This window comes from Podarcis vaucheri (genome assembly GCF_965113315.1).
Source record: "Podarcis vaucheri genome assembly, chromosome: Z".
NCBI classification, from domain to species: domain Eukaryota; kingdom Metazoa; phylum Chordata; class Lepidosauria; order Squamata; family Lacertidae; genus Podarcis; species Podarcis vaucheri.
The window spans coordinates 31,414,879-31,428,392 of record NC_138758.1 but is presented as its reverse complement, the minus strand read 5'-3'; the positions used below and the strand labels follow the sequence as shown (position 1 = coordinate 31,428,392).

Genomic DNA, 13,514 nt, shown 5'->3' with positions numbered 1-13,514 from the left:
GACATCCAACATTCTGGGAATCTGTAGAAATGTTTGCCAATAGAAGTAAAGTTACAGGGAACCAGGCAGAGGGCCTTCTTGTTGGCCGTACCCTGTGGAACGCCCTCCCATCAGATGTCAAATAAATAAACATCTATCTGACTTTTATAAGACATCTGAAAGCAGCCCTGTTTAGGGAAGTTTTTAATGTTTGATGTCTTACTGTGTTTTAATTTGTTGGAAGCTACCCAGAGTGGCTGGAGCACCTCAGTCAGATTTCAATTTCAATTTCAGCCTGTTCTGTTCATGTCTGTTCTGTTCTGTTCTTGTAATGAGGGAACCGCCAGAAGGCCCTCAGCCCTGGATCTCAGTGTCTGGGCTGAACGATGGGGGTGGAGAAGGCCATTTAGGGCTTTAAAGGTCAGCACCAACACTTTGAATTGTGCTCGGAAACGTACTGGGAGCCAATGCAGATCTCTCAGGACCGGTGTTATGTGGTCCCGGTGGCCACTCCCAGTCACCAGTCTAGCTGCCGCATTCTGGATTAATTGCAGTTTCCGGGTCACCTTCAAAGGTAGCCCCACGTAGAGCGCATTGCAGTAGTCCAAGCGGGAGATAACTAGAGCATTCACCACTCTGGCGAGACAGTCCGTGGGCAAGTAGGGTCACAGCCTGCGTACCAGGTGGCCCAGGAGGAAGAAGCAGAAACACTGTATAACAATGCCCCCAGCTCCCAGCCCCTCTAGACGTTCCAGAAGGATCCCTTCCAATCGGGATTCAGGCCTCATCATGGGACTGAAACTGCCTTGGTCGTGCTGGTTGATGATCTCTGGCGAGCTAGGGACAAAGGTGAGAGTTGTTTCCTAGTTCTGCTGGATCTCTCAGTGGCCTTTGATACAATTGACCATAACATCCTTCTGGACCGTCTAGAGGGGCTGGGAGCTGGGGGCACTGTTATACAGTGGTTTCGCGCCTTCCTCCTGGGCCATGTTCAGAAAGTGGGGGGGGGGATGAGTGTTCAGACCCTTGGGCTCTCACTTGTGGGGTGCTTCAGGGTTCTGTCCTCTCCCCCATGCTTTTTAAAATCTATATGAAGCCGCTGGGAGAGATCATCAGGGGGTTTGGACTGGGTGTCCATCAATATGCAGATGATATCCAGCTCTACCTCTCTTTCAAATCAGAACCAGTGAAGGTGGTGAAAGTCCTGTGTGAGTGCCTGGAGGAAGTTGGAGGATGGATGGCGGCTAATGGATTGAAGTTGAATCCTGACAAGACAGAAGTACTGTTTTTGCGGGACAGGGGGCGGGCTGGTGTGGAGGACTCCCTGGTCCTGGATAGGGTAACTGTGCCCCTGAAGGACCAGGTGCACAGCCTGGGAGTCATTTTGGACTCACAGCTGTCCATGGAGGCGCAGGTCAATTCTGCAACCAGGGCAGCTATCTACCAACTCCACCTGGTACGCAGGCTGAGACCCTACCTGCCCGCGGACTGTCTTGCCAGAGTGGTGCATGCTCTAGTTATCTCCCACTTGGACTACTGCAATGCGCTCTACGTGGGGCTACCTTTGAAGGTGACTCAGAAACTACAGCTAATCCAGAATGCGGCAGCTAGACTTGTGACTGGGGGCGGCCTCCGAGACCACATAACACCGGTCTTGAAAGACCTACATTGGCTCCCAGTATGTTTCTGAGCACAATTCAAAGTGCTGGTGCTGATCTTTAAAGCCCTAAACGGCCTCGGCCCAGTATACCTGAAGGAGCGTCTCCACCCCCATCATTCTGCCCGGACGCTGAGGTCCAGCGCCGAGGGCCTTCTGGCGGTTCCCTCATTGCGAGAAGCAAAGCTACAGGGAACCAGGCAGAGGGCCTTCTCGGTAGTGGCACCCGCCCTGTGGAACACCCTCCCATCAGATGTCAAAGCGATAAACAACTACCTGACATTCAGAAGACATCTTAAGGCAGCCCTGTTCAGGGAAGTTTTTAATGTGTGATATTTTTGGTTTCTATGGAATCCGCCCAGAGTGGCTGGGGAAACCAAGCCAGATGGGCGGGGTACAAATAATTTATTATTATTATTATTATCATCGTTGGTGTCAAAAGCCGCTGAGAGATCCAGCAGAACTAGGAAACAGCTCTCACCTTTGGCCCTAGCCTGCCGGAGATCATCGACCAGTGCGACCAAGGCAGTTTCAGTCCCATAGTGAGGCCTGAATCCCAACTGGAAGGGATCCAGATGGTCTGCATCCTCCAGGCATGCTTGGAGTTGTTCAGCAACCACCCGCTCAATCACCTTGCCCAAGAATGGAAGATTTGAGACTGGGCAATAGTTGGCCATACTGGCAGGGTCCAAAGATGTTTTTTTAAGAAGCGGTTTAATGACTGCCTCTTTCAGCGGGTCTGGGAAGGCTCCCTCACAGAGGGAAGCATTCACCACCCCGCAGAGCCCATTGCCCAACCCTTCCCAGCTCGCTTTTATCAGCCAGGATGGGCAAGGATCAAGGAGACAGGTGGTCGGTTTCACTCGTCCAAGCAGCCTGTCCACATTCTCAGAGGTAACAGATTAGAACTGATCCCACACAACTTGACTAGACAGGACACTAGCACTCTCCTGCCCTGGCCCTGCTCCCACGGTGGAGTCTACCTCTTCTGAGTGACTTTTATCTGCAAAAGACTTTGCAAAAGCATTGCAGGAGATCTTGGGGTCCCTACCAGGCCTCGGTAACGAAGCTGGTTCTGATAGATTGCGAACCACCTGAAAGAGTCTCCTGCTGCTGTTTTCTGCAGATGCAATAGAGGCGGTGAAGAAGGTCCTCTTCGCCGTTGCCATTGCCACTTGGTAAGCTCAACGTTGAGCTCTAACCCGTGTCTGATCTGATTCAGAATGAGTTTTCCACCACCGGCGCCCTAGCCATCTTAATGATTGTTTCATCACCCTCAGCTCTGGGGAAAACCACAGGGCTGTCCAGGCTCCAGGCAATCTGAGAGGGCGCTTCAGAGCCAGACAGTCAATAGCCCTGGTTTACTCTGCATTCCAGCGTGCCACCAGGGAATCAGCTGAAAGGCCATCAACTTGGGATAAAGCATCCCCTACCACTCTCTGGAAGCCAATTGGATCCATTAAGTGGCAGGTGCGGACCATCCAAATCGGTCCCACCTCCCTGCAGAGGGGAAGGGTAACAGAGAAGTCCAGTTGCACCAGGAAGTGATCTGACCATGGCACTTCTTTTGTTTTGCTTTTACTTAGTGTCAGATCACCAACATCCGTAGAGGTAAACACCAGGTCTAAGGCATGTCCGCGGCTATGAGTTGCGCCAAACTTATTCAGGGACAACCCCATGGAGGCCATTCTTTCCATGAAGTCCCGAGCGGCCCCTTGTAAGGTCGTGTCAGCATGGCTGTTAAAATCCCCTAGGATAACCAAACTAGGTTTCTCCAGGAGCACATCTGCCACGACCTGAAGCAGCTCGGGCAGGGAATCCTTGGTACACCAAAAGGAATCCTGTACTGCCCCTTTTGCCCAACTTCCAGAACATGCACTCAGAAAACTGGGTCTTCCCAATAGGATGCCTGGTGCAAACTTATGCCTTCCTAAAAATCTCTGCAACCCCCCACCCACATGACCTGGGTTGCTGTGCGTAAGAGAAACCTGGTGGGCAAGCAGCGGCAAGGACAGGCCCATCTGCTTCATCCAACCAGGTGTCTGTCACACATGCCAGGCCAGATCCTCCATCCACAATCAGGTCGTGGATGGCAGTGGTTTTATTCATCATTGACCTGGCATTGCACAGCAACACTTTCAGGTCATGTGGGCTTCCCTTGCTGATTCCAGTATCCTTCCGGTCAGGACCAGACCCGGAGGTAGGCAGGGATAGTCTTCCAACAACGACTAAGCCTGCCTCCTCGGTAATGACATGGTCTGGTCTTAGTGCACGTCCTCCTCCTGCCCGTGATCACTGAGATCGGGTGTCGCAATACATCCCCCCTGCGTCTCAATGTCAATTCTGTTGGCTGAAGCCCACTCCCAGGCAGCCCTGACCATTTCCCCTTAAAAAGCAAAATACAAAACTATACAATAACTTAACAAAATAATGAAACAATTATGCAATAATGAAACAAAGCAAGAAACAATTATGCTAAAATTAAACTACTCCCCACCCTGACTAAACATTTATCCCACCCAAAACAGAAATAAAATAATAAAATAAAATAATATTATAAAAAACCACCATATGAGGTGCAGAAGATTAAGAGCACTTAAAACATTTAAAACCATTTTCGCCACTTGCTGCTCAGAGTATGTGTGAGTGCAGGCCCCGCCCCCTAGGCCCAATGGAATTGGCTGGAGGACGGAGCGGTCTTCCCAAACACTCACAGAAGCAACAACAGCAACAACAACTCAATCCCACTGGCAGGAACCACTGGAGGTCTGGCTTTCCGCTCACACTACCACTGTCTTTGCTCAGGCTCCTAAAACTTCACACAAGAGCTGCCCATGCATTTCTAACTTATCTTAACTATTTGGAATACACATTTAATAAATAAGAACATAAGAAGCCGCCTTATACCGAATCAGGCCACTGATCTTTCTAGTCAGCATTGGATGTGGAACTTTCTGCATGTAAAGCAGATGCTCCACCACTGAGCAACAGCCTTTCGGTAAATGGTAAGTTTCTAGTCCCCATGGATCTGTGATTTATTGTTGTCTTGCTTTTTTTTGTTTTTAAATTCTTCTGGTACTTTACTATGCATACGTATTAATTTTAAAGCTGTAATTTCTATGTCCTGTAAACTCACTTTATAACAGGTGGTAAAGAAAGATTTTTAATAAGTCCCCCCCCCCCCGCGCCTGTGCAATTTTTGAAGGAAATGCAAACTTAAAGAGTTGAAAACCTGCCAGGAGTTTGGATTACCTTTCCAGCGTCTCAATGTCAAAACAAAATCTTTTGTCTATGGAGTCTGTCTTCCTCCTCACACAGGACTTCAGCATCAGGTGTAAGGTGCCCTGAGAAGAGAATTTACAGAAAGCAAAAGAGGGAGAGGGAGAATAGTTGATCTCACTTTTAAGATCCCAGGCTTAGAGGGAAAAGCAAATCAATCCATGCAAATGGGAAGAACTCTAGCAAGGCTGGCATTGAAATGAAGCTGAGTCAGAAGGCAAGGAGAACAGGTGGTCATCTGTAAGTGTTTATAGGGAAGCAACAAAAAGCAGCACCCCAAATCATGTTGGTGTTTAAGGTCTTAAATGACTCAGCCGTGAAATACCTGAAAGGTGACCTCCTTCCCTACAGACCTTTTGGTGTGCCGAGATTGACAGAGGGAACCCTTTGGTAGTTCCCCCACCCTCAGAGGGGGTGACAGCTATGGGGAAGAGGGCCTTCTCTGGGGCAGCCCCTAAGAGAGCTGCACCGGGCTCCTTCACTAAACAGCTCTTGGAGAATGCTGGAGATGCGCCACTTCGCCCTGAGCTATTGGCACTTGAGAAGTGTATTTTTAGTACTCACTCATTTTTATAAATTGTTTTAAACTGTTTTAATACAGTCGTATTTAATACACCCTGTGTCCCAAATGCATCATTGTGCCTAGAGGCTAATCTTCCCTTGGTAGAATTATGGATCTGGCGCAGGACTATTGCCTTCGCCTAAACTCAAATCCCCCTGGTCTAATATTCTTAGTGCTGTAAGATTGTCACAAGAGCACCTGGACTAAAATTGTCTATCAAAAGCATCATTCTTGTGGTCTATCACCACAACAGCTAGTCACTTTGGGTTTTAGTAAAGCAAACAGTCTAATTTGTCAGCACCTAAATGATATCGAGCGTCAGAACAACTTGGCCACAATAAGGAAATTTCACCCATGGTATGACAATTTTCCACTTTCCCATTTCGACTCTCTGGCACCCTTTCTGCATAACCTAGCAATTCTAAAATATAGACGCACTTTTACTCTCACAAGATTGATTGTATTGCCCTCGGCTGTACTTGAGAGACAATTCCAACAGGTTCCACACAAAAATGCTTATGTCCCTGTGGAGATGGCAGTACCGAATCGGTGGTGCATGTCCTTCTGGCTTGCACTCTTTATAAAGACTTGAGGAATGAGATTATCACCCTCTTTTATTGTCCATTCTGGGTCGCCCAACCACTGCCACAGTGTCCTTTCTCTTGGCAGATCAAGATGAGCAGGTGACAGCAAACGTTATAAGGTTTTTAGCTGGGGGAATTAGAATAATATCCATTATTTGACTGTTGATTCAAAACCCTTAACTGTATTTTATATAATTGACTTTTTATTTCTATTCTTTCTATCTCCTATTGTTGTTTTATTGCTATGACCAATGGCTGATGCAAATAAAGATTCATTCATTCAATACAGTCGTACCTTAGTTTTCGAACAGCTTAGTTCTCAAACATTTTGGCTCCCAAACACCACAAACTCAGAAGTGAGTATTCCGGTTTGCGAACTATTTTTGGAAGCCAAACGTCCAACAGGGCCTCCGTAGCTTCCAAATGGCTGCAGGAGCTTCCTGCAGCCAATTAGAAGCTGTGCTTTGGTTTCTGAATATTTTGGAAGTCGAACGGACTTCTGGAATGGATTCCATTCGACTTCCAAGGTATGACTGTACTGTGTTTTAATGTTGTAATCCACCCGGGACTTTAAGGTGAAAGTTGGCTAATAAATTAATAACAATACATGCAACATGTCAAAAGGTCAGATGCAGAAATTTGCAGTGGTGTCCAAAAACCACAAGCTGCAATTGCCACCAGAGAGTTAGTTTTAAATGCTTCCCAAAGCATTAAGTAGGATTTCACTTACTTGCTTTGACCCTGGCTTCTGCTCCATGTGTGTCATCCTGAACACCTTTGCCTCTTTCTCGTACTGGCAGTAGTATTTGACCCATGAGATACCCAGGGCCCCTGCATCAAAGTCCAGAATTAAACAAATTTAACAGAAGCTGCCCAAGGTACATCTCTTACTTGCATGCAATATCTGGTGTAAAAAAGAGAGAGCGCTTTTAAATAGGGCTTGGTCCAGCAGGACAACCTGGGAATGGACACAAGGAAATAGTGCATGGGATAGGAGACCCTGCACTTAAGAGCGTAAGAAGAGCCTGCTGGATCAGGCCAGTGACCCACCTACTCCAAAATCTTGTCCTCACAGGTAGACTGCCCCTGGGCTTGGAGGTTCCAGAACAGCACCAGAAGAGCCCTGCTGGAGCAGGCCAACAGCCCATCTAGTCTAGCATCCATCATTTTGTTTGTCTTTTTCTGAACCTAGCACCATTCAAAGGGACATGCTATCCAAGAGCACACAGAGCAGCCATCCCACTGTTCAACCTCAATGAGGTTAATCCTTGGCCATCCCCTTGACAGTACGCAAACCACCTGGCATTCTTCTTCCCTGCTTTTGTTAGCAGGCAAAGACACCTGTAAAGATTTGAGGGAAGGGAACTAGTATTCCAAGCTGTTAAAACAGATGCATTCCCTCCACACAGCAAAGTCGTAGCAGATTCTGCCAGTTCCGTCCCATAATTGTTCTGAGGGTGCAGGAGCCCTTTAGCTCCATTCTGAGAAGAAAGTCTGAGTAGAGATCTGGAAGTCCAAATCTTGGTGGAAGAACAAGGTTCTGTGCAGAAAACTTTTTTAAAAGCTTCCAGTATGACTGCATCTCATGCAGTATTTGGCTCCAGAGGTTCTGTTTATACATAAAAGTTATGTATTGCCAAACCTCTGGAGTCACCCCATGGCTAGCGGAGACAGGGAGAAACAGAGAGAATCCTCTATACTTCCAGCAGACCTTGCCACCCAAGCAAAGTAGAGAGCTTGAAAGCTCTTTTCACACTATGTAACCCAAAGGGACCCAGCACAAAAGGGCTTCTAAGCTCTCTCTCTCTCTCTTGCTTGAGGGGCAAGGCCTGCTCAGTGCATTGGCTCTGGAAGGCCAAGGATGCTCACGTGAGATCTCGAGGGAACTCAAGTAGCCCTACAAGATCTCATGAGAGTATCCAAGATCTCATGAGAGTATCCCACCACCTGCAGAAAGGCAGAGAACTTAAAAGCTCTTTCCAGACTAGGTAACCCCAAGCAAGTTGGCATATAAAGAACTTTTATGCTCTCTACCTTGCTTAGGATTTAACTTGAACAATTTCAACTAGCCTACCTTCAATTTTATTTTAAAAAAACATACAAGTTTTTTCTCCACTGTAAGAACTAGTTGAAATCCATGTTAAGAGGTCTAGTAGAGTCCCTCCTGACTTCTGACTCTCCCCTCTTTTCCTTCAAGCCTGTGATGTGCTACCAATCCATCACTGGCTGGAAGGGAGATGAGTGATGAGCAGAAGCTATTTCTGAAATTTTGCAGGCTGGCAGTGAAGAGGAAATATGGCCTGGAAAAATGTGGAAAACATTTCTGGCATAGTGGAATCTCAAATTTCCAGAGCTAAGTCCGGCAGAGGTTGATTCTGGACGCCTCTCTTATAGAGTGAAATAGTTGGAAGGGCCCAAAGGGCATCATCTAGTCCAACCCCCTGAAATGAATCATTGCTAAAAAGATACCTGGACAGATGGTCAGCCAACCTCTGCTTAAAAACCTCCAATGAAGTAGTCTGCCCACCTTCCAATGTCACCAAATCATAGAATTGGAAGGTGCTCCCAAGGGTCAACTAGTCCAGTCCCCTGAAATGCAGGAACCACAGCAAATCCCTCATAGGATCCCCTTGGCAGACACTTACATTTTTCTTGCGAATACAGGTAGCCTTCTATGGTCGGTTTCCCAGGGAGCTTGCAAGTGAGAGGAGCTTCCTTCATCCTCTTCTTGAGGTCTTCCAACTCTTCCCGTGTGCTGCTGAAGTGATTTCTGGTCTGTAAAAGCAATGGGGGAAGAAGAAGACTACTTAGTTTGGACATAACAGCATGAAAGCAAAAGCTTAAGAATCTGACATTCAGCTAAAGTGCCTGTGCCAGTCTTTGGCAACTTGCTGTCTTTCTGGACGGATTGGACTACAATGCATGCTGCCTGGGGCTGAAGGGAGTTGTAGTTCAAACCATCTCTTCAAAAATAATAGACTGAGGGCTGCCTTGCAAGATGAGAACAAAAAGTCCCTCAAGTGCAGCCCTCTGCATCAAAAAAACAGCTAACAGAAAGTGGACGGCAGCAGTACGTAGGGGCAAACAGCACAGTTGCAACTTATGAGCATTTAACTTTCACAATTTCAACCTTGCGCTACTAGGTTGAAATTGCGCAAATTAAATGCACGCAAACTGTACGCTCTCTGCCTTGCTTACCAGATGAGGCCTGGTCGGGGCACCAGCACCAGAAAGGTAAAGATGTTGGTGCATGGGCAGTCCTAAGGGGATGGTTTTTCCATATACGCAAAACCCTTGGAACAGAACACCTGAGCACAATGCAGTCAATGCAGTCACTGAATGGGGGAAAGGCTGTGAACATTCTCCCTGCTTTCATCTACCCAAGCATAGCCACAGGTTTTCCCTGGAGTTCCTGGACTGCAAGCACTGGGCCAGATGATCCTTGAGGGCCTCTTCCACCTCTATCCAGTTTCTCAAAGGCACCAGATTGCTGGTGCCCAAGTCATTCCAACAGTCACTAAACAGCAAGAACACACAGGTCTCTTGGTTGCCAGAAATAAGTGTGGACAAACAACTCTCTGCTGGAAAGAGATAGGTGGGAAGGCAACTACTCAGATGATGACCTCTGTTAGCAACAAAGCAGCCACATGGGGAATCAAGTCGCCTTGCAAAAAGAATGGAAGAACAAACACAATTTGCAATGCAGCAGATTCCTGGTCAAAGTGGACCCTGGGAAAGACTGCAAGTCCGTAGTCCAGAAACTGGTGGGAAGTTCATAAAATTATGCATCGCCTTAAAGAGGTGGATAGAGAACCCCCCTTCTCTGCCCCAATAACATTAGAACCTGTGGACATCCAATGAAACTGAATGTAGGAAGATTCAAGAAATACTTATGCATGTAGTTAAACTATGGAACTATCTCCCACAGGAGACAGTGATGGCCACCAAACTACATGACTTTAAAAGAGGACTAGATAAATTCATGGAAGAGGAGGAAGCTATCAAAGGCTACTAGCCACAATGGCTATGCTCTGCCTTTGCAGTTGGACGCAGCAATGCTTCTGAATGCTGGTTGCCAGAAACCTAGGGAGGGGAGAAGGCTCTTGTGCTCGGGTCCCGTTTCCAGATTTTGCACAAGCAACAGTTCAGCCACTATGTGAAGAGGATGCTGGACTAGACAGGCCATTGGCCTGATCCAGCAGGCTCTTCATATGTTCTTACAAGACATATGGCACTAAGCATTTCCGCAGTAGGAGCGAAGGAGGAAGAAAGACAGGATGGAGGGAAGCAAACGCACGTTCTGCAGACTGAGCTGAAGTTGTTGCTTATACGGCAGGAAATCCTGTGTCAATTCCACAGTCAGGTTGTTGTAGGTGAAGAGGCTATGGAGGAAAGCCAAGACCTGTGGTGAACAAAAGAGGCAACATTTTCTAAGTTAAAAAGCAGATCTGTGCATCCAGAATCACAGTGCGTAAAAATCCTCCTGGCCTGCTGTGCTGAATCTATTCTGACAGTTGGACAAGAAAGGCTTAAACACTGGACACATCTCCTTTTCTGGAGAAGCATCTGTTACATATTCTGGAAAAGGGTTCGTCTGTCCTCTTTCGGTCTGGACACCTCTCAAGGTAAGTTATGGGGCAGATGGCAGGCACCGTTTTGAATCAAGATAGCAGCCTGACCTTGGCATGACTTTGCCTGTTTTCTGGCACAGGTTCAGCCTATCGGAACCAAACTCAGCAAGAGGATTCTCAATGTAGGAACAGCCATTTTTGTCAATATTTGGACAACAGGTGCCATCTTGAAACAAGATGGTGGACCAAAAGGTAACTTTGGGATGACTTCACTCCGTTTTCAGTACGACGGGGCCAAACTCACCAACTATACTATCCATTTGAAAGTCAAATATTTTTGGTTTCTATTCTGCTTTTGGAATTCCCCGTTAGTGCCTGCTATAAAAGATTCCAGAATGGCTTTGGGCATGATGCAGAATCAGGAATAATGAATGCTTCTCCTAGCTATGCTCCCATACCTGGATTTGAGAGTCTCTTGCCCTGGCCTCTGGGAAACACAGAATATCTCCAGGTGTCGGGTGAAATGAGGGAGTTAATGAAGGGAAGGGTGACTGGGAGGTGAGGGTCACACGACATCTATTCTCAACGTACCTGTGGTTACTCTGCGCAAAAACGGAGCCAAGGGGCACTGGGTTCTGCAGCCTTTATATATAAAAGCTGAGCATGTGTAAGTCTTATTTTATTCATTCATTCATTCATTCATTCATTTATATGTCCATTCATTCATTTCATGAAATTTATACACAGCATGACTAAAAAGAAACCTCAAAGCTCTTTGCAAGGAAAATAAAATTCAGTAACTCAAACACTCAGAAGATAAATTCAGCAACACACTAAAAACAGATTAAAACAGACATCCACATTCTACATGTCTGGACAGGCTTGCCTAAAGAAAACAACATTTTCTAGCAGGCACCGGGGGGAAATGCAGTGAAGGCACCTGCCTGGTATCAATAGGCAGGGAGTTCCACAGTGTAGGTGCTGTCCCATTAAAATATTTGAGTTTTTACAAATGCATAATGGGGATTATCTCCCACCTGAAACAGTGCCAGTTCTGCAGATCAAGGAGGTGCATATGGAGAAAGGCAATATTGCAGGTAAGCTGGTCCCAAGTTGTTACGGGTGTTTTATACTAATACTAACACATTGAGCCTGATCCAGTAGCAAACTGGCAACCAGTGCATCATTTTTTATTGTTTATTACTGCTTTGCAAGCCACAGGCAACATCAAGAGAGGCAGTAAGACATTATATGCCACCCCTGTTCAATGGAGATTAAGTTTCTGTAGCAAGTGACACAGGCTTCAGTGCCAAATGCAATCTGGAGGGAAACAAAGGTTGCAGGGGTGTTCACTTACAGGCTCCACAATACTAAACTTCTTGCTCTCCTGCACTTCTTGGATCTGATAGACGTATTCCAGTGAAGATTCAAAGAAAACGTGCCGCTCTTTATCCACCTGCATGTCAGCCTAGGTGAGAAACAGAATGGGGACATTAATACAACAGCAGCACGGCTACCTTTACATGTCCTTACAAAGTGTGGTTCTCAAGTGCTGAAAACCTCTTCACCTACCTCTTGCAAATGGGATTCTTTTTTCTTTGAAGATAAATTCAAATGGCGATCCAACATGGAGTAAAACCTCTCCCCATCCTTCTCAAATTTCTTTTTCCGTTCCTAGAAATGGAGGAGATGCAAAATCATTGTGTTGTGAGCAACTGTTAAGTACTATTTTTAAGGAACAGATGTCAGGGGTTTCCAGCCTGACCCTAAAAGGCACTCTCCACTGGCTCTGCAAAATTTTAGTAGTGAAGGAAAGGTGCTCTGCATTTGCACAGAGGAATCATTCTTATTAAGGACATGATTCCAAGCTTGATTTTAAAAAAGAAGTCTCAGAAGCAAGCACTGGTTACTATATTTCTAACATCTGTACACTTAACGTTCATCCAGACAGCTCAGAATGGCCATGTTTTAACTTCACAACCACCCTGTAGGGAAGTAAGAAAGACTGGAAGATTGTGACTTGGCTCACCCCAAAGAATTCTGGGAGTTGTGGTTTGTTATGGGTGCTGAAAGTTGTTAGGAGACCTCCTTTTCCTTCTCCACAGAACTACAGTTCCCAGAGTTCCTGTGAAGAGGGATTGACTGCTAAACCACTCTGGGAATTGTAGTCCTGTGGGGAAGGAATAGAGGGCCTCCTCAGAACTCTTAGGACTGCCATTGCCCCCTGACCATGTACAGAGATATACTGATACTGAGAATGCATGAGCTGAGAATCACCCCTGCAACTATTAGGCGGGGAATGCTCTGGGAGCAATTTTGGGGTCCATAAAAGGGACAATTATGCGGTGGTGACCAGTATGTGGTGAAATACACTAAGTGGTTTGTATGCAGGGAGTTGGACTGTAGAATTCCAATTCTACAGTTCTATGATTCCATGAGACTTCTATTCTCCTCCCAGCGCTACAAACTCTAATTTCCTCTGAAGAGGAACCAATCATTAAACTACTCTATAATTGTTGTAGACACCTATTTTTCCTCCAACGCTACAATTCCCAGTACTTCCTGCGACTGTTAAACCACTTTGGGAATTGTAGCTCTGTGAGAGGATTGGCTGGGGCTCCTAACAATTTCCAGCCCCCTTAACAAGGCTGTAGCTTCCAGAATTCGTTGGTGGGAGCCACAACTGTTCGAAGTGGTATCCTAGCACTTTAAATGTATGGTGTGGCCTTGGTGTTCATAAGGAAGAACTTTCTGGATAGGGGAAGGTGAGATGGAGGACTACAAGACTGAAAGCTACCTGCCTCTATAAGCAACTACATAGCATCATGGTGAGGCGTTTTCCGCCACACCGTTCACCCAGAGATGCTAGCTTTCTACATGGA

At 46.4% G+C, this 13,514-nt stretch overlaps 1 protein-coding gene across 3 annotated transcripts in view; it reads right to left on the bottom strand.

Moving 5' to 3' along the window:
• Nucleotides 1–13,514, bottom strand: part of OPHN1 (oligophrenin 1) — a 136,448-nt gene that overhangs the window by 68,545 nt on the left and 54,389 nt on the right. For all 3 annotated transcript variants that reach the window (XM_082208531.1, XM_082208533.1, XM_082208532.1), the window contains 6 exons: nt 12,205–12,306; nt 11,990–12,100; nt 10,359–10,463; nt 8,707–8,836; nt 6,792–6,892; nt 4,889–4,980 (listed from right to left, as the gene is read on the bottom strand). In XM_082208531.1, coding sequence (XP_082064657.1) covers nt 4,889–4,980; nt 6,792–6,892; nt 8,707–8,836; nt 10,359–10,463; nt 11,990–12,100; nt 12,205–12,306 — 641 coding nt within the window. The remainder of the gene's footprint in view (nt 1–4,888; nt 4,981–6,791; nt 6,893–8,706; nt 8,837–10,358; nt 10,464–11,989; nt 12,101–12,204; nt 12,307–13,514) is intronic.